General features: G+C 51.2%; 1 protein-coding gene across 6 annotated transcripts in view; it reads right to left on the reverse strand.

The window, feature by feature from the left end:
* Window positions 1-19,706, reverse strand: part of nlgn2a (neuroligin 2a) — a 92,783-nt gene extending 73,077 nt beyond the window's left edge. The window contains exons 1-5 of one of the 6 annotated variants that reach the window (XM_061234622.1): window positions 19,274-19,604; window positions 10,633-10,682; window positions 2,617-2,631; window positions 1,337-1,352; window positions 1,217-1,250 (exon numbers count right to left, since the gene is read on the reverse strand). In XM_061234622.1, the coding sequence (XP_061090606.1) occupies window positions 1,217-1,250; window positions 1,337-1,352; window positions 2,617-2,631; window positions 10,633-10,682; window positions 19,274-19,604 (446 nt within the window). Of the gene's footprint in view, window positions 1-1,216; window positions 1,251-1,336; window positions 1,353-2,616; window positions 2,645-7,484; window positions 7,539-8,921; window positions 8,951-10,632; window positions 10,683-19,249 lie in introns of all 6 variants that reach the window. The other 5 variants (XM_061234619.1, XM_061234623.1, XM_061234621.1 and 2 more) reach the window with 5 other exon arrangements.
* Between the last annotated feature and the right edge of the window lie 1,239 nt (window positions 19,707-20,945).

Here is a 20,945-nt window from a genome sequence, read left to right on the forward strand (position 1 = left end):
CTCACGTTCCCTCCGTGGGGTTAATATTAATATTAATGAACCGGCGTGAGCACAATGCCATGGCTCCATCTCGTCGCCCGCGTGGAATAAAAGGGACTAATGAAAACGCTCTTTAAGACGGCGGCGGACGGGCCGGGTGATGAATGGCCACTAATGAAATGCACAGCGGTGAGGCATCGAACGAGGGCTCTGCCAATCGAGTCGCTCATAGATTACTGAGTATGGATCTGAGGAGAAGGTTCAGGGGCTGTGGCCTTTCTCTGCGGTTGTGGGTGGGGGCGGGTGACCGGGGGGAGCTGCGGAAGAGTCGCCGCGGTTTTCAGTCGCCCGGTCGGGTCGCGGCGGAGAGAGGCTCGCCGTTTCGGAACGGAAACGCCGCCCCGCTCCGCTCCGGGACGCCGGTGTGATCCCGCCGTCGTGTCGGCAGCGCCGAAGAGCGAAGATGACAAGGAAATTACGAATTCAGCAGAGAGCGAGCGACAGAGAGAGAGAGAGAGAGAGAGAGAGAGAGACCTCCCTTCCCCACAACCCAAAAAAGGAAAGCAAAGGGTCTTGTTAAAATGAAACACACCAGGCTGCATTTTAATGTCGGCTATGAATGTTCTCGTAATTTTTCCTGTGCCACAGTAGAATAGATCTGTCTTTTTTCCAGGTTTGTCTGAATGGGAGAGAGAGAAAGAAAAAAACAGAGAGAGGAGGGGGGATAGAGAGAGGGTGAGGGAAGAGAGGGGGGAGAGGCTATGACACAGTCTCCATTTCCTCCAACAAAGACCTCACTATCTTGACTGCTTCATAACATCTCCAAAAACAAGAGCACTATTCTGCCCCTCTTCCTTTCCCTCTCCCTCCTCTTGTTTTCTCCCTCTCTCTCCCCCTCCCCTCGCTCTCTCTCTCTCTCCCCCCCTTGTTCTCTGATCTTCTTTTGGCCCCCTCCCTGATGACCCCCCCCCCCAGTCCTGGCTGAAGGACTTTATCCTGCACCCCTCTCTCCCTCCCTCTCTCGCCACCCTTGCTCTCTCTCTCTCTCCCTCTCTCTCTCTCTCCCCTCTCTCTCTCTTCCTCTCTCCCCCTCTCTCTCTCTCCCTCCCTCTCTCCCTCTCTCTCTCCCTCTCTCTTCCTCTCTCTCTCTCTCTCTTCCTCTCTCTCTCTTCCTCTCTCCCCCTCTCTCTCTCTCCCTCCCTCCCTCTCTCTCTCCCTCTCTCTCTCTTCCTCTCACTCTCTCTCTCCCTCTCTCTTGCTCTCTCTCTCTCCTGGTTTCGAGGACAGCCTTTCATCCGGCACTTCTCTTTATTGCGATTATCTTCCTCCCTGTTGCTCTGTTCTTCCCCCCCCCGACCCTGTTCCTCTGAGTGCTCCAAACATTCCCCTATTTCTCCCCCCTTTCATCTCTGTGCTGTCATTCACCCCTCCATCCCTCCCTCCCTTCTGCATTCCAACATTCCTGTCCTTTTCACGGTTGTCCTCTTGTTTTTTCTCACTGCACGAAAATAGCAGATTTCTCAAAAAATAAAACCTTATTTAAACCAAAGCAATTAAGAGATATTGAGTGACCGTGAGCTATCAACATAAACAACCTCCCACTCTCTCTCTCTCCCTCGCTCCCTCTCTCTTGCTCTTTCCCTCTCGCTCTCCCTCTCTCTCTCAAGCACGAACACTGGCACGCGTGCCAACAATTTATACTGCCTTTTCCGAAATCGTATTTCCACACTTTTTCCACATCCCTCCCTTTACTCTTCATTTCTCATAAGTGCCCCCCCGCCCCCCATCCCTCCACAGCCAGTATTTTGGGTTCCTTTCAGGGCTTAAGTGACAGAGATGGACTAAATAAGGTCAGTCCAGCCGGCACGCCTCTATAACTTCCGTCCTGTCCTAATGTGACCTTGACTGCCCGCTGTGTGTAATTAGGCTCATTAGAAGCCTTTTTGGATTCAGTCCCCTACTTGTTAGGACAGATTTGTGTTCTTATTTTGTGTTCCAGACTCGAACACCACAGGACACCCTGCTTGCGATGCTCCTTAACTACCCTTTGAGGAGCAGGTTTTTCAAACGTCAGTGTTCTAGACCTCCATTGATTTCAGGTACCAGCGGTGATTGTTACATCAGCAATAGAACGTTCTAATCATATATCTGTAACCTCACACCTGGAGCCCAAACAGCCGCTTGTGACGAGAAGAGATGCCAGAAAGCTCAGAACGTCCAAATTAGAAATGTCAGAACATCCGAGTAGAAACTAGGCAGTTCACAACAAAGCGTGAACCAAGAAACGAATGTTTCCATAACAGCGACTTGACTGTTTATCTATCTTCTAGTGACCACCATATGTGTATTTTGTTCAGCCAGCTAACATTAACATTGTCTTGTCTATATTTATTGTTTGGGGCCGTGTTTCCTTAGCGACATGACATGAGTCTTGTAAATAATGTCTGACACAGACACTGATGCCGTTCTTCTAGTGAAGTGCTTTGTGATTGGTGAAGATAATGTTCTAAAACCGGACTACAACAAGCAGTCACCTTGAGTCGAGACTTGACATGCATGGAAATGCTAGCTGACAAGAGCAGACCTTCTAAAACTGGACAGTACCCAGCGCTAAGACTTCACAAAATGTTCTAAAACCGCTCCGCCTCGTCTTGTGTCAAGTCGGCTGTTTGATGTAGACTGTCTAAGGAAACTCTATGGTGTGGGTGTGTGTCTGTGTGCATCTGTCTCTATGGTGTGTGAGTATGTGTCGGCACGGTGTGTGTGCATGTGTGTGTGTGTCTGTATGGTGTGTGTGCGTGTGTGTATGTGTCTCTATGGTGTGTGAGCGTGTGTCTGTACGGTGTGTGTGTGTGTATGTGTCTCTATGGTGTGGGTGTGTGTGTCTGTACGGTGTGTGTGTGTGTGTGTGTGTCTGTATGGTGTGTGTGCGTGTGTGTATGTGTCTCTATGGTGTGTGAGCGTGTGTCGGTACGGTGTGTGTGCGTGTGTGTGTCTGTATGGTGTGTGTGCATGTGTGTATGTGTCTCTATGGTGTGTGAGCATGTGTCTGTACGGTGTGTGTGTGTGTGTGTATGTGTCTCTATGGTGTGTGAGCGTGTGTCGGTACGGTGTGTGCGTGTGTGTGTGTCTGTATGGTGTGTGTGCGTGTGTGTATGTGTCTCTATGGTGTGTGAGCGTGTGTCTGTACGGTGTGTGTGTGTGTATGTGTCTCTATGGTGTGGGTGTGTGTGTCTGTACGGTGTGTGTGCGTGTGTGTGTGTCTGTATGGTGCGTGTGCGTGTGTGTATGTGTCTCTATGGTGTGTGAGCGTGTGTCGGTACGGTGTGTGTGCGTGTGTGTGTGTCTGTACGGTGTGTGTGTGTGTATGTGTCTCTATGGTGTGGGTGTGTGTGTCTGTACGGTGTGTGTGCGTGTGTGTGTGTCTGTATGGTGTGTGTGCGTGTGTGTATGTGTCTCTATGGTGTGTGAGCGTGTGTCGGTACGGTGTGTGTGCGTGTGTGTGTGTCCGTACGGTGTGTGTGCGTGTGTGTGTGTCTGTATGGTGCGTGTGCGTGTGTGTATGTGTCTCTATGGTGCGTGAGCGTGTGTCTGTATGGTGTGTGTGTGTGTGTATGTGTCTCTATGGTGTGGGAGTGTGTGTCTGTACGGTGTGTGTGTGTGTGTGAGCGTTGTACATACAGGGCCGCAAGTTCCAGTTCCGATGCTTGAAGCATTTGCGTGGCCCTTCATCCTTAATTCCTGACTCCAAATCCAATCGATTTTCCTCCTCAGTCATACAGTACGCCGATGAGCCTCGCATTCACGTTCGCCCATTCAGGAAAAGCGCAGTCCTTCTCCCCATTCACACGCACACGCTTACACGAGCGCCCGAGGCTGCTATTGGCCGGGTGGCCTGCCTCTCCCCGCCCACGCACAGCTCCGCTCGCGGTTGGTGGGCGGCGGAGCGGCGGGGGGGCGGGGCTCCGCTGAGTGGCAGCGCAGACGAAGGGCGGTCTCCTCGCGTATCTCCGTTGCCTAGTGACGTATCGCGACGTGTCGCACTTTGCATCAGCCGCTGACAGCGCAGCTATGCTGTGTACAGTGCGCGCTAAGTGGTCTTGGGTGGGGGGGGGAGCGGCCTGTAGTGTAGTGGTTAAGGTAAAGGACCGGGACTGGTCGGTGGTTCTAATCGCGGTGTTGCCACTATAAGATCCGCACAGCCGTTGGGCCCTTGAGCAAGGTCCTTAACCCTGCATTGCTCCAGGGGAGGATTGTCTCCAGCTTAGTCTAATCAACTGTATGTCGCTCTGGATAAAAGCGTCTGCCAAATGCCAATAATGTAATGTCATGTAATGTCTTGCTAGCACAGGAAGTGCTGTGAGGGTGACAACGTGAGCACCTAAAGTGTGAATTTCACGTTCCGCTATGGTGAAATAGTTACCCATACGTAGTGGATACACCGCTGAGACCTTACCTGAGACTCAGACTAAATTACCTTTTCACAAAGCGCTTTTCTTTTACGCAACGGTAGGGAAGCTAAGTTCTGAGTGTGTCCTTCGGAAGCGATCAAATCGCGACACGTCACGACACGTCACGACACGTCACCACGCAGAAGAGATAAGCAGATAGTCGAGCCGCGCGGATCGCGGACAGACACGGGGACCCCTGGGAGAGAGCGCCGGGCGTGGGCAGAGCGGCTCCGCTCCGCGGCCCCGTGTGGCCGGCGTGGGCGGCGCAGTGGCGCTGGTCCAGAGACCCACCGCAGGTACGGCAGCGCGCGGCGTCTCCCACCGTCTACAACCGGAGGAGCCCGCCGCCCTCCCTCCCGGTTTCCCCCAAAAACGCGGAGAGTCACGACTGCGAGAGGGTCCGCGCGGAGCCAAGGACAGGCGCCCACGCCGCTCCTGAAGAGGGGGCTTCAAATTCAGCCGAGACAGAATCAGAATCAAAGATTTACGCTGTTCCAGTAAGAACAGAAATAACCACGAATTTAGCTTTCTCTCGCGTACAGCTCCATACACCCACAAACATCCCTAAGCAGAATAGTTCAATATATTCTGCAGCGAGCTCTCCAAACTCAAGAGTGTACAGTACAACACATTAAACTCACAAAACTAATTTTCCACCAGCTAACTTCACCGCAGCCTTTCTGTTCAATGTACCACGCAGTGCTGGTGTGCTGGTGAGCTATGCTAGCCATGTGGAAGGTACACAGTATGTACATCAGAATTCCTGCCCTTGGCTAGTTGTCATTATCGTTGTTATTTCAAAATCAATTGTCCATACACATGCTCTGTCAACACAGAGACCTGGCGTGTCAAAACGATTTTCCTGTCTTTAGAACTTAACAGCGAGTGTGAGCAGCCGCACAAACGTTTCCCTCGCCTCCAGCTCCCATAGTTCATTGCAATCTCTTTGTCTTCACCGTCTCCGAGATGTTGGCGAAACGCTTGACGGGAATTGCATTACGACGCCAAATCGCAAGATCGATTTCGCCTAGCAAGGCGGAATGTTAAAAAGATACATTTCGCGAGCTATGAAAACAAGTCAAGATATACTTGGTTAATTGGAGCCATACCTAAAATTATATATACTGTATAGTAAATCATAAGATGTATGTGACTAAATGCATGTTTTTTTTCCAGTAGATACATTTTGTAATACTCTTCCTCTCAGAAGTTGCTGAGATGAATTATTTACGGAGGATTCTAAAAAAATCCACCCTCTACTGTACAGCAGGACCTAACCTGACCAGAGGGAACAGCTTTAAGTACCACACTCTAACCTCAAACACCCAGCATCTAACAGACTGTGCCGGAGAGAAACGCCCTCACTTTGATGGGCCAGCGCGAAGAACCCTCTAAAATACGGAAAGATGAAGTCAGGCCGGCGACAGGAAGCCATCTGCACTCTTCACGGCCCAATATTTAATAAAAATAAAACATCGACAGTATGAACCGGTAAAGCCATCACAGCCAATGACAGCGATCGATCCTGGGAGGAGCGGTGATGTAAATGTTTTGTTTTTTTTCTCGGGCTCCGTATTCGCTCTTTGCCGGTAATTCGGCTCTGACTTAATTGTGTCTTAAATGTCACCTTCCTGCAGAGAGAACTCAATCATAAACACAATTAGGAGCAGGAAGTAGAGGCGGCCCCGTCTCCCCCTTAAGAGCGCAGACCCGTCGCCCCCAAACGGACGCCGCGACCCGAATCCCCGAATTAAACCCGCCTTGATGATCCCCGGTTATTACCGGCGCGGGCGAAGGCGCAAATCTCAGATAAGATTGGTTTTTGCACCTCGTCTCCTCCCGGCCTCAGAGCCGACCTTCACCCGCTGGGAAACGGGGACGCTGACGCGGGTCTGCTGCCCTCCCGGCGCGCTTCCAATTCACACGTCCTTTCATTTACCGGCCCCCGGAAAGTGTTTCGCTCGGGACCGCCTCTGCTGCGTGCCCCTGCGTCCCCCGCTCTGGGTTTTAAGCGAGGGAGCAGACTGAGGGGAGCTGTGCGCTCTCGGACGGCTGATATCTGACAGGTCCGTTAGGCACGGCGCCCCCGATCTCACACGTCCGAATGTGAGTGCGAGGCGGACATTTTGGATGAAATGTTGTTAATTCTGTAGATGTGACCCATTGGTAATAAACATGAATTAGCAGGATATGCAGGTAGTGATGCCCCAAATCATCCTCCCCACACCCTCTGAACACACACCCCTCCACTCAAATCCCCAAAAACCGCTGTCCCCAAAACCGGGGAACCCACCTACACCCCACCTCAGGAACCAAAGGGTTGAGCCCCTGTGTTTGCAAAGAGGAGAAGCGGAACCCTGTTTAAAGACCCCCCAAATCTCACTCCAAAAATACAATTCTAAAAACACCAAAAAAGAAGAGTTTTGCTTTTTTCAAACACAAAAGAAGCATTTAAAAATAAGCACAATATCAACATCCACCTTTTCAAGAAATGAGTCCAAAAAAGGCAAGAATATTCAAAATAGTCAGATCAGTACTGTATTGCAATAAAAAAGTTATACAGATATACATATGTGTATATATGTGTGTACCAAGTATTTCCCAGACATGAATTACACCCTGTGACACTGTTAAGAGAATACTTAACAAGGCTGAAAACTCCCCAAAACATTCTCGTAACGTTGTTCTATCCTCACAGAAACCTTGTCAGTATTTCACTTATTTTGTCTTGAAGGGATGTAGGGAAGAGAGTATTTCTCTTATGCTGCAGCAGAGGGTCTTTACCACAAGAATCATTGGAACCTGGAATAATGTTGGCTTCATATATTTCATTGTCCATTTTCCTTTCAAAGCACAGTTCCTTTGTCTTGTGACGGGCTTCCATCTGCTTTCAAATTACAAATGTAATATCAGTCTGTGCGTACACACACATAGACACATTTCGGTATATACTGAGCTAAATTGAATTCATTTGTTGCTTTTGAGTTTTCTCTATTCCCCAAAAAAGAATTTTTTAAAAAGCAAGAAAAAACGAAAAACATGCAACAAAAATACCTTCGTCTCTCGGTCTGTTCATCGAAGATTCATCGTGTTTTTTTGTGAGCGGACCTAGGGTTCAGACAAAAAGGGAGGAAAAAGAGAGAAGAGAAAATTCAAAAAGATTACTGTGGCAAAAAAAACAAAAAATCAAAAAAAAAAGAAGAAGGAGCAAAAAATGACACATCAGCAAGAAGGCATCTTTCTCATTTAAAAAGAGACAAAACTTTCAAAAACAAAAACAAAAAAATACATCAAAAAGGCATTACAAACACAGATTTTTTTTTTTTTTTTTACAAGAAAAGACAGAAACCCTTTGCAAGATAAAGAACCCGGAGTGTGATGACCAGATATTGTGTTTCGTACCCTCAAGACCAGGAAATCCAAACGCCATTTGTGTCTGAATTAAGTAGCTTTGCTTAAAACGCTTTATTTCAGGTGTGCAGGGCAGAGTGAATGGAACCAGCAAGCAGAGAGGCTGAGTTAGTCGGTGTTTCTGGAAAAATTGGCTCTTAATTCAGGGCAGCAGGAATCAAAAGGATACCCCCACCCAGCCTTCCCCCCCCCCTTCCCCAACCAACAATGCCCACCCATATGACTTTCAGGACGGGTGGTGGCCATGTTACCTATCTCCCCCCGGAAGGAAAGATCGACAGAAAACACCGCCCTCCGTCTTTCAGCGCTTTTTTTGCCGAGTGTGTGTACACTTTATTTGGGGCAAAATCACCACCGCCGACCAACCCTAACGTGAAACGGCAAAAAAATAATAATAAAAAAGCACCTGGAATGACAAAAAGCAAGTTAAACTCTTTCGCGGGCGACGGCGGTGTGGCGTCCCGTAGCATGACGATGTCGACACCCAACGGGAGCGCCGTCGACAGAATAAACATCTCAGAGTACGTTTGAGCGTGTCACCTCTCGTGTACCGTGACTCGAGCCCTTCCAAACGAGACAGAGGGAAAAAGATGGCTACTGTAATCTCGGCTCTGCCTGCTGTTGACTGGGGGAGATGAGAGCAATCCTTCTCAAAGCTCTATGATCTCTGGAAGTTCGCTGCTGAGGAGCCAATCTGGTGAAATGTAAAACAACAATCAGAGAACAAACTTCTGCTAACCGCGGCCGCCATCTGCTACTGGGATTCGCCGGAGCGGGAGCGGGAAAGGCCCCGCCCACACCGTGCGCTGACAGTCCTGCTCCCAGGCCCCTGGGGTGGTGGTGGGGGGGGGGGGGGGTTTGTGTATGGTTCTTGTTGAGGAGGTGTGGTTTGAGGTTTTGGGGTGTGGAAAATGAGATATGGGTGAGGGAGCACGTGGCACTGAAGGAGGGGTTGGTCGGCATCGGAGAGACACTGGGAGTTTACTGGACGTCAGATGCCTGGACGCTCGAGGCGTTGGATGGGGTTTCTGACACGGCCCACAGGAGACCGCTCGCTTTCCGACAGATCTGAAAATGGACCCACGGTACTTCCCTTCCCTCGGTGAAGCCTGGAAGGCAGCGGCTTGCAGAACTAGAAAACTAATTGTGAAGGGATACAGATAGATTCGATAAAAATACATTACAGAAAAGCTGCCGGTGAAGCAGTGTGTACGCGTACGCTGTGGTTGGCTGAGCCGAACCTGCTGCCTTCCAGGCGCCACTGAGGGAAGGAACAGGCCGAACTCTTATGGGCTCCCGTGTGCACGTTCCTGCCTGTATCGCTCTATCTCTCTCTCGTCAGTTGCCCTAGAGTCGGCCCGGCCCGGTTGGTTCAGCTCGGTTCGTTGTGACTCGGGACCCCCGAGTGCCCCCCCACCCAGGCTGGAGCCACACGGACGGGGGGGGCGTTTTGGGAGGGGAGGCGCCGGAGGAGCGGGAGGAGGAGCCCGGCCGACGCCCGGGGAGAGGAGAGAGAGAAGCCCCGCTAAACGCGCTAACGCCCTCCCCGCGGCGCGAAACTCCAATCGCACCCCGCGCTGTCCGCGGACGCTCTCCGTTCAGTGCGAGAGAGAGAGAGGTGGAGGAACAGGAGCTCGGCGATAACCCACGTAACCCTCATCATTTTTAAAGGCTGGTATTAATGTGTACTGCGGGTTATTATATTAAAAAGGGGGCCGGCCGTCGGTCAGCGATGTGCCGAGAACGAGACTGACGGCCGTGTCTAATGAGGCCTGATAAAAACTCACACAATTGGGGAGGCCGTTCCAGTAACTGTCGATTCATCTGGAATATCAAACGGGTCAACTGCGACACGGTTATCCTGTCCACCAAGTGCACTTGCCGTATATAAACGGGTGCATGGAATGTTCAGTCATTGCCTCGTACTAAATGAACTCTGTACTTTTTAAGGGGGTTCACCAGGCACCTGAGAAATCACAAACACTCTAAATAAAAACAAAAAGAGTAGTAACTGAAAACAAAGTGTTTTTGTGAAATTTTCTTACCCCGTTGGCAAATCTGGAATTTATAGAAATTTTCTTACCCCGTTGGCAAATCTGGAATTTATAAAAATTGTCTTACCCCGTTGGCATTCGTTTTGTCATATTTACTGCAGCCAAACAGCAACAGTCTAAATATAAAACTAAAACCTGCTAAGATTTGCTGACTTATTTTTAATATTGAAAGCTTTTGATCCCTGTTACGTATCGCATATGAGCTGGTCCACTTTAAAGCAAGCTCTGTTCTACACCAGCCGTGTCCGTCTGACCGTCCGCCTGTGATAACCTTCAGGGAGGGCCCGTGCTCATTGCCTGCACTGATGGGAGAGGAAACAGGTGTGGCTGTTTTCAGTGCAGCAGGTAAGATCCGTCAAGTCAAAAAACGAAATAAATGAAAGACTTCACACTATTCATCATCCTGGTCTGAATATGCTGGAGTTTGCCATAAAGCATATATACACATACAAAGACATCCGGACATCTTTTAAACGTCTCCCTCTCTTCTGTGTTCTTCAGCAGTGTAACTCACTTCCCTCCCTTTGTTCCCATATTCTTTTATACTGTTTTTCATCACATCTACTCTTTCTCCCCCTTTCTTTCACTCTCTTTTTCTCCCTGTCCCCTTTTCTCTTCTTATCTTCCATCCACACCGTCTCTCGGTTTTCCTTTCCCTTAGTCTGTCCGTCTCTTTCTCAAATTCAAAATCAAAAATGCTTTATTGGCATGAAATTGGTTCTGTAAATATTTCCAAGGCATATCTCTCTCTCTGGCTTGCGCTCTCTCTCTCTCTCTCTCTCTCTCTCTCTATATATATATATATATATGTCTTTGGATCTCTCTCTCTCTAGATCTCCCTCTCTCTCTCTCTCTCTGGATCTCCCTCTCCCTCTGGCTCTCCCTCTCCCTCTGGCTCTCTCTCTGTGTCTGGATCTCTCTCTGTCTCTGGATCTCTCTCTGTCTCTGGATCTCTCTCTGTCTCTGGATCTCTCTCCCTGTCTCTGGCTCTCACTCTCTGTGTCTGGATCTCTCTCTGCCACTCACTCTGAACCTCATTACACAATCTTGTTTCTTTCTGCACCACTTCTCCTCGCAGCCCAGCCAATCACCGCAGACTGCCTCCTGTCTCTCAGCAGACTGTCCAATCAGAGGAGAGAGCTCTAATAGTAGTAGTAGCACTCATGTGTCTTTTGTCATTTGCTTCTGTGTATGATTTGAAGTGAGTTCAGGTCATTTCTGTGCGCGTGTGTATACATGCGTGATCCTGTGACAGCTCACCCGTAATTTATTTGTGTGTGACACTTACGACTGCGATGTCTGTTTGTGATACGTGAGTGAACGGTGGTGTGTAATGGCAGGTTCAGGGTTCTGTGTAATGGCAGGTTCAGGGTGCTGTGTAATGGCAGGTTCAGGGTGCTGTGTAATGGCAGGTTCAGGGTTCTGTGTAATGGCAGGTTCAGGGTGCTGTGTAATGGCAGGTTCAGGGTGCTGTGTAATGGCAGGTTCAGGGTTCTGTGTAATGGCAGGTTGAGGGTGTATTTGTATGACTCAGACATGCCTCCTGCCGTCGAAGCCTGGTGCTTAGTGGGAGGCTCCCGTCAGCCCCGCATGAATCTGCCACCCCCTCCAAAGATCTGGGTTTATCAGCAGACAGCCTCTGCAGTTTGACTTGTGTAGCACTTAAGTTCTCCTGCATAGAGAACTACCTACAGAACGTTTCCTATAAAGAGGACTACATACGGAATGTTTCCCACTTAGAGAACTACATACGGAATGTTTCCTACATAGAGAACTACATACATAATGTTTCCTACATAGAGAATTAATGTTGCATTCCAGATATTTCACAAACTGGTAATTATGACCTTCAGCCCAAGAAAGATTGCTGGATTGGCCCGTTAGCTCGTAGATACGAGTCCGATGACCGGGCATCATTTCTCAGCTCCAAGTTGCAGAGCTAGTGGCAGCTTCTTGCCAGCCGCCATGCAACTAACGGTTGCTATGAAGTAACCGCTGGAACACTCCGAGCTCGCAACTCAGACCTCCCAAGTCAGTAATTACGAGTTTCCGAGATATCTGAAACGTAGCACATACAGAATGTTACCTACTGTATATAGAGAACTCCATATGCAATGTTTCCTACTGCACATAGAGAACTACATACAGAATGTTACCTACAGCACATAGAAAACTACATACAGAATGTTTCCTACTGTACATAGAGAACTACATAAGGAATGTTACCTACTACACATAGAGAACTACATACGGAATGTTACCTACTGCACATAGAGAACTACATACGGAATGTTACCTACTGCACATAAAGAACTACATATGGAATATTTCCGACTGTACATTGGGAACTACATATGGAATGTTTCTGAAGTCACTTCCCAGAGACCCACTGTCCTTTAATCCTGGGACCAGCCAGCCGATCAGGCCCTCGCTGTAAAGAAAAGTGTCATCAGCAGCGCACCGCTGACGTTCTACACGGGGGGGGGGGGGGGGGCGCCATGTTAAGATGAGAGCTAAATATGGCCGCGCTTCATCTTCATCTGCGCTTCTCCTGTGCTATCGATCTGCGGCTTTATGGCCCAGAGGAGGACACAGAGTGAGATATGGAGATGGGAGCCTGAGCAGGGAGTGCCAGGTGCAGGGGCAAATGGCCGTCTGAAGGGAAGGCGAGGAGCGAAATTGGGTTGACATGACATTTATAGAACGGCGGCCATCAGAAGGCATGAAGGTTAAAGACGCATTATTTACAGACGTGAATGAATTAGGACAACTGCGTATGATTAATATGATATACTATAAGCCAGTAATGGGGTAATACTCGGTCCGTCGTTTTTTTATTTTTTTTATTTGCCTGCTTTTCCTCTAACAGACGCATTGCTAATCTTGTGGGTTCAGTGTGTAATCTACCCCGATTTGGGGGACAATATTTCCTCTCAGTCTTTCTAAAACGATGGCTAAATCCTATTAAAGCGCACAAAACGTGTCTTTTTAATCACCTAGATTATGCCTTAAATCTGTGCCTTCCTCCACTTGCTGGCATTGCGAGCTGTTTGCGCCTCTCTCGCCATCCCTCCCCTCCCAGACGTTACAGGGGCAGCTTCCTCTTAGCGGGAGCGAGCGCTGGGCCTGGGGCACTGATGACACAATCAGTGGCTTTCTGTTCCGTCCCCTTGGACACAGACTCCTCTCCAGGCTGTTCTCTTCTGGCCTATATGCTTCCGGAATGTTCTCTTCTGGAATGTCCTCTTCCGGACTGTTCTCTTCTGGACTATATGCTTCTGGAATGTTCTCTTCTGGACTGTTCTCTTCTGGCCTATATGCTTCTGGAATGTTCTCTTCTGAACTGTTCTCTTCTGGCCTATATGCTTCTGGAATGTTCTATTCTGGAATGTTCTCTTCTAGACCATTCTCCTCTGGGCTGTTCTCTTACAGCTTTATGTTTCTCAGTTGAACACTGATGAACTTACACAATATTGGTATCACCTCTACCCTGGTCCCTCCTCCCCTCTCCTATCACTCCCCTTCCTCTTCTCCTCTCCTCCTCCTCCCCCTTTCATTTCTCTTCTCCTTCTTTTCTCTTAGTTTAAACGGCGCTCCTGGGTACAGTAACAGCAGCTACGCCGCTTGAAATATGATTTTTAATACAGAGCAGAAACTCCCAGGCAGTGCGATTTAAAACAAAGAATTTCATATCTCTACAGTGAAGCATCTTGAAAACACACACACACACACACACACAAACACATACATAGCATGCACACGCACACACACTACATACACACAAATAAACATACACACACATGCACATACAACATACACACACACACACACATACACACACAGACATACATACACCACTTACACACATACACACGCATACATGCATACACATACACATAAACAGACACACATGCCACGCACACAGACACACATATACATGCACAAACACATGCACACACACACACACGCCACACACACACACACACACACACACACACACTGAATCGTGCTGCTCTCCTCCCTCCCCGGCACATCTGAGGACCCGCCTTGATTACTCTGGTTTAAGTAGGCCACGCATTTCTAAGCAGCCAGCTTTGTGTGGAGCTCAGATACCATGTGGGGAGGAGAGGGAGAACAACGCTCTGCCGCCCGGGCAGACAGCTCCTCTTCTGATGCTCTGCGTACACAATGGAGCGGGCGAGGATTTCCACACCGCCAAACGTACACACTGCTCTCTCCCTCTCTCTCTTATTCTCTCCCACTCTCTTTCCCTTCATTTCTCTTTCTCTATCTGCCTCTCTCTATATATCTCTCCCTGTCTCTCTACCTCCCTCCCTCTGTCCTTCTCTATCTCTCTGTCTCTCTATCACTCCCCTTTTTTCTCCCTTTCCCTCGTCTTTCCCTCTTTCTCCCTCCATCCCTCTCTCATTCTCTTCTCCCTCGCTCCCTCTCTTCCCTCCCTCTCCCCTCTCCCTCCCTCTCTCTCTCCCTCTCTCTCTCCATCCCTCCCTCCTAATCTTCTCTCCCTCACTCCCTCTCTCACCCCTCTCCCTCCCTCTCTCTGTCCCTCTCCCTCTCTTTCCCTCCCTCCCTCCCTCTCTCTCTCCCTCCCTCCCTCCCTCTCTCTCTCCCTCCCTCTCTCTCTCCCCCTCTCCCTCCCTCTCTCTCTCCCTCTCTCTCTGTAAGGTGCTGAATGCAGTAGGCCTGAGACGGGCTGTCTGGGGAGGGAGGGGGGTGTGGGGGGGCTCCATAGGCTGATCTGCATTCAGAGCCACTAACCACCTCAGCTACAGCCTCCACCGAGGAGAGAGAGAGAGGGGGAGCGAGGGGAGGAGTGGAAGAGGGAGAGGAGAGAACAAATTAGAATTTGAGAGCCAGCGTGAGGTGGAAAGAGAGAGTGAGAAAGAGGGACAGATAGAGAAATAGAAAGATAGGGAGAGAGAAGGAGGAGGCAGAGGGAGAGAAAGGGAGACAGAGGAAGAGAGGATTGGGATGCGATATTGGCCTGGAGGGGGAATCTCAGATTGCTGATCAAATCATAAAGGGGTGTTTAAGGGGAACAGCAAGCTTTTATTACTACATCCTGAGACCCCCCACCGGCAACACACACACACACACACATACACACACACACACACTCATACACACACACATACACATACACACATACACACCCGCATACACACAGTAACATACACACACATACAAGCATGCACACACACACATACACACACACACACATACACACACACACACATACAAGCATGCACACACACATACACACACATCCACACAAACGCATACACATGCAAGCATACACACGTACACATGCATACACATACACACACATCCACACAAACGCATACACACATACACATGCAAGCATACACACATGTACACATGCATACACATACACACACACACAGACACACACACACAGGCATGGACAGAGAGAGAGAGGCGATGGGGTGAGAGAGAAGAGGGAGATGGTGAGTGAGAGGAAAGAGTGGAGCGAAAACAGATAGAGGGAGAGAAAAAGAGAGGAGAGAGAGAGCGTGAAAGAGAGGAGGCAGAAAAACAGACGTATGTTTAGAGAAGCGGATGGAGACAGAGACAGAGAGGGAGGGCACAGCTCATAGGATGACCCCAGCAGTGTGACAGCAGCGTGAAGCAAAACGTCACTCCGCTGGCTCACACACACACACACGCTCGCAAACGCACACACACACACACCCCTGCCCGCCCCCCTGCCCTGCTCTCCCCTCGCTGGCTAAAAATAGCGCTATCGCTAATTCCCTCATTCAGAGTCCGCTGGGAAGGAAAATGGAAGCCGGTCTGATACAAGTGCTGACAGGAAGAGCTATCGTGTCGCCAGGGCAACGCACCCCCGCACCCACACACACACACGGGCACACACACACATGCAAACACACCCACACAGCACACACATACACATAGACATGGGCACACACACATACACACACACACACACATGCAACCACACACATACACGGGCACACACACATACATGTACACACACACACGCACACACTCACACACATGCACACACACACAAATCCCCTCTGCCCCTCACTCCCACCCACTGCTCTGACCCCCCAGTCCCCCCAATCCCCCTCCTGTCAAACAGGAGTGTCCCCCTCCTCCTTCCTCGTGCCAACAGTAGCCTGATTATTCCCTCTCATCCTGACACATGAGGGAGGGGGAGAAATCCTGGAAATCCCCTCCAAAGCGAGGTCAGGATTAGGCGACTCAGACGCTGAACGGAGAGCACCCCATTGAAGCGTTTGGGCGTCGGCGCGGAACACCGCCGCAGTGCTCCGCTGTCGTCCAATCACAGGATTCCACCGTCCGGCTTTCACCAATGACACGAGGGAGGAGACGGGAAGGTAACCGCCCCCCCCCTCCTCCTCCTGACCTCCTGACCCACAGTCCATCTCCCGGGCCGGCCTCTCTCCCCTCGCCCTCCCCCCACTGCGGCTAACGCTCCACCCCTGGCCCGTTCTCACGCTCAGCCGCGCTCTGAACACCAGCAGCGCTTCAAAGCCGTCTCTGTAGCGCGCGTCGGTTATCTATACCTTGGGTTTCCCTCCCCTTCGCGCTCATTAAATCAGCGCATACACAACAGAATGGGTCGTTTGTGCAAGTTCCTCATTTCCCCCACGGAAGAACACTGATCCAATTTTTTCCCCCGATCAAGGCCAGCTGGGATATAAAAAAACAGAATCATTTTCTCAAGGTTTTTTTTTTTTTTCCGCATCAAAGGCGTTACACGTCACATTTCTTCTGCGTTGTGTCGTCTCTTATTTATGTATTTCTTTATTTCTTTATTTAGCTCCGGCGAATGCGCGTTGATGTTCCATTCGGGGCGAGAGCGCACGGCGTTGAGTTTCCCGTGTACCGGCCGAGGAAAACCAGGAAAACCAGGAAAACCAGGAAAAGGAGGAGAAGGAGGGAGCGGCCCTCCCCCGACCGCTGACGAGGCTCCTCTCCTCTGCTGGAGGTCTCCGCGTGCCTCTGTCGCGTCGTGACGTGTGGTGACTGCTGCAGAACTTCTAAAGCACTCCCTCAGAACTTAGCTTTCCAACCGCTGCCTTAAAAAGCCGTTCGTAAAAATATAATTGAGTCTGTTTGCTCGTCTCAGGTTAAGGTTAAGCAGTGTATCCGCTATATATACGCAACTATTTCACCAGAACGGAACCCGAAATGAATACTTTAGGTGGTTGCATTGTCAATGTAGTGCACACTCCATACAGTATAGCTGCACTGTCAGTCTACAGCAAGTATGACACGCCGCTACGCGACAGAGATAAGCAGACACCCCGGGCAGATGGTAGACTGACACGGGCAGGAGAGGCGGGGTGTGTTAGCGCACGCGGGGGGGACGCGTTGATTAGCGGCCTGATCAATAACGCTCCGCCCCCCCGCACCGGTCTGTGGGAGGGAGGAAGCCGTGATCCGAATCCGACCTCTCCTTAATGACCCACATTGCCCCGGGGCGGGACCTGTCTGTAAACCGTACGTCCAAATACAGATATGTTCATTTCTTCAATGGTGCATCTTTTTCGTATGTTTTTTGCTGTGCTTTGGCAGCATAAGCTGTATCTTGTTACGCCAATACAGCCTTTTGAATCTGAATCTGAACAGACGGAAGCAGACGGGTGTAAGACCCTCCCGACAGTTGGGTCATCTGTTCATCTGACAGGGAAAAACACACACGGTGCCCGCTTTCCTGTACACTTCGACTTTAAGCCGGTTTATGGCGAAAATAAGAACAGAAGAGGTCATTCAAACGGCATCGTTGGTGTACTGGGAGGAGGTGGGCGGGCAGGTGGGATGGTTGGGAGGGGGCGGGTGAAAGATGGGGGGTGTTGTGGGATGGTTGGGAGGGGGCGGGTGAAAGATGGGGGGTGTTGTGGGACGGTTGGGAGGGGGCCGGTGAAAGATGGGGGGTGTTGTGGGATGGTTGGGAGGGGGCGGGTGAAAGATGGGGGGTGTTGTGGGACGGTTGGGAGGGGGCCGGTGAAAGATGGGGGGTGTTGTGGGACGGTTGGGAGGGGGCCAGTGAAAGATGGGGGGTGTTGTGGGATGGTTGGGGGGGCGGGTGAAAGATGGTTGCTGTTGTGGGATGGTTGGGGGGGGCGGGTGAGAGATGGGGGCTGTAGTGGGATGGTTGGGGGGGGCGGGTGAAAGATGGGGGGTGCAGTGGGATGGTTGGGGGGGCAGGTGAAAGATGGGGGCTGTAGTGGGATGGTTGGGGGGGCGGGTGAAAGATGGGGGCTGTAGTGGGATGGTTGGGGGGGCGGGTGAAAGATGGGGGGTGTTGTTGGACGGGTGGGAGGGGGCGGGTGAAAGATGGGGCGGGGGGAAGGTGTGGAGGAGAGGTGCAGATTTGTCAGGGGCTCCTGCGGGACGAGGGAAGGGAGAGCAGGGAGACCGGACAGGACAGGGATGGATGAAGCAGCATCGATTATCTGTCTGAGGAGGTTACAGCCAGCGGGCTGCAGGTCTGGGGGGGTGGGGGTGGGGTGCAAGAGCACACAGACTGGGGTACGGGACCCGAAACGGGGAAACCGTCGACCGTCCGGCCAAACACCGCGGATCGGAGGGCGACGTCGAGGGGAACGCTAGCGTGCCACGCCCAGTGAGGCGGCGACCACCAAGCGCTGGATGACCAGGGGGAGGAAAAGGTTAGTGACAGGCAGAGAAGGTTGTGGTTACGTCGCACACTTTATTCACAGACCGCCGGCAGAAAACCAACACAAAACCCTGAGGCAGGTAATGAGGGTAACGGCTGCATCAGCACACTTCTGCCGAGAGCACTCACTCTCTCATCCAAAAACTGCCTTTCTCTTTCCTTTCGTGCTTTTGCAAAAGTTACCGTGGAAACAGTGTGACAGGTCTGGTGACATCTAATCAGCCAAAACAAAAACAAAAAAACAAAAAACAAAAAAAAAAAATGAAAAAAAAAAATGACCCCCAAACCAGAAAAGGGACAGAGTAGTATGATGCACACACCTCGGGACCCCACCCCAGCTGCAGAAAAACAGAGGGAGGAAAGAAAAAGAGACTCCGTTTGGACCAAGAGGCAGCGGGGTGAGGAAGAGGAGGCTGACTGCGTGGTGGAAGGTCTTGTCCGCACATCCTCCACCAGACGCCACCCGGTGGTGGTCCACGGAGGTGCCTGTGGGGCCAGCTCTTCAGAGACACCCAAACCGAGCCTGAGGAACCAATCAGCAGCAACCCGCCCTGCCCTCGACCTCCCTGCCCCCGCTCCCCCTCCCCATCCCATGCTCCAACCCCACCCACCCCCCCCCAAAAACGCTCCCAGAACACCCCCTAAACGCCCCGGAGACTCACCGTCCTCCGTGGGCACGTAGACGTTCAGGTAGAGGCAGTCCTCGCTCTGGTTCTGGATGTAGCCGGCTGCGATGTACAGGTTGTCGGTGAACCAGACGGGGAGCATGATCTCGGGCAGCACGCCGTGGACGTTCTGCGGGCAGACGGGGGCGAACTGCGTGGCGTTCCGCACCTCCTGCCAGGACCCGGGGGCCTCCGGGGGCTGGAACCGCCGGTCGCCCATGGGCGGGGTGGCGTAGGGCACGCCCAGGTACTGCTCCACGGGGCCCAGGATCTCGTTGTTCAGGTCCTTGCGGATGCCCCGCAGCTTGCCGTAGTTGGTGGTGACCATGGGGTGCTTGGCGCCGCCCACCTCCGGCGTCTTTTGGGAGGAGGTCAGGGCCAGCCGGAGGGCCAGGCCCAGGAGCCAGACCAGGCTCGCGTCCGTCATCCGCCGCGGGCGGGGCCCGGCGACCCCTGACCCCTGGCGCTTGCAGTCTCGCAAAAGAGGGAACAGATGCATATTCCGGGCCTTTCCGTTTTCGCTTTCTGCTTTTGTCTGATTCGCTTTAGTCTCGACAAAAGAGACGAAAAAAAAGAGGGAAACAACGGACTGAGAAAAGAGTAAAGAGAGAGCAAGAAAGGAGATAAAAGAGAGGTGTGAGTTTTTAGAGACCCCCTCGGGGGGGGGTGGGGAGGGGCTGAGGGGGGAGTGCAGGGAGAAGGCGGGGGACTGATAAGGGGGGGGGGATCGAGGAGGCGGGGGGGGGCTTCTCAGAGCTGGAGGCTCGGAGAGGCGGAGGAACAGAGCAGGACGACGGCGGACATCCCTCTGTTACGTTCCATCTTCCAGTGCGGTCCTCATCCGGTCAGCCACCACGCTCCACTCTCCCGGTCCAGAGTCTGCAGGGACTGAACCGTCACCTGGAGGGGACAGACACACAGACGCACACACACACACACAGACACACACCCACACACACACACACACACACCCACACAGACACACACAGACGGAGACAGGTCAGGAGAGAACCAGGTCAGCGGTGATGGAGGGGCTGTGGCTCTGACGGCATCAGTCAGCCAAACACACTGCGCATCTCCGCACTGGATCAAAGGTCCCCGGTCCGCACTATTGGGACCCCATCTGACCTATTTTCTCACTGCCCTGGCACTGGCACTGAGAAAATACCAAATACAATTTTAGCTGCATACATAAAAATAAATAAACGAAGCCTTGCTGGCTAAACACCCTTAAATTGAGTGAAGAAAGCTTAACAGAGGAGAATCCTGAACCAAGTCTTCATGCTCAATGCATAAAATCTGAAGAAAAAAAATGTTGATGATAGCGTATTTAAATACGGAACAAGATTTTTTTTACTGTACCAAGAAGATACAGTACACCTGTACAGTACAGTACACAGCATAGCCGGGTTAGGAAGCTACTGTATATCTAATTCAGTGGTCCCCAACCCTGTTCCTGGAGATCTGCCATCCTGTAGATTTTCACTCCAACCCTGACAAAGCACACCTGTTCAGTAGAATCAGGTGTGCCACATCAGGGGTTGAAATGAAAACCCACCGTACCGTAGATCTCCAGGAACAGGGCTGGGAACCACCGATATGCACCTAACATCAACCAATTAGCCTGCAGTCGGGGTGGGGGTCTGGGGGCCCAGATTAGGATGGTCTT

The sequence above is a fragment of the Conger conger genome, chromosome 3 (genome assembly GCF_963514075.1).
Source record: "Conger conger chromosome 3, fConCon1.1, whole genome shotgun sequence".
In the NCBI taxonomy this organism is placed as follows: Eukaryota; Metazoa; Chordata; class Actinopteri; order Anguilliformes; family Congridae; genus Conger; species Conger conger.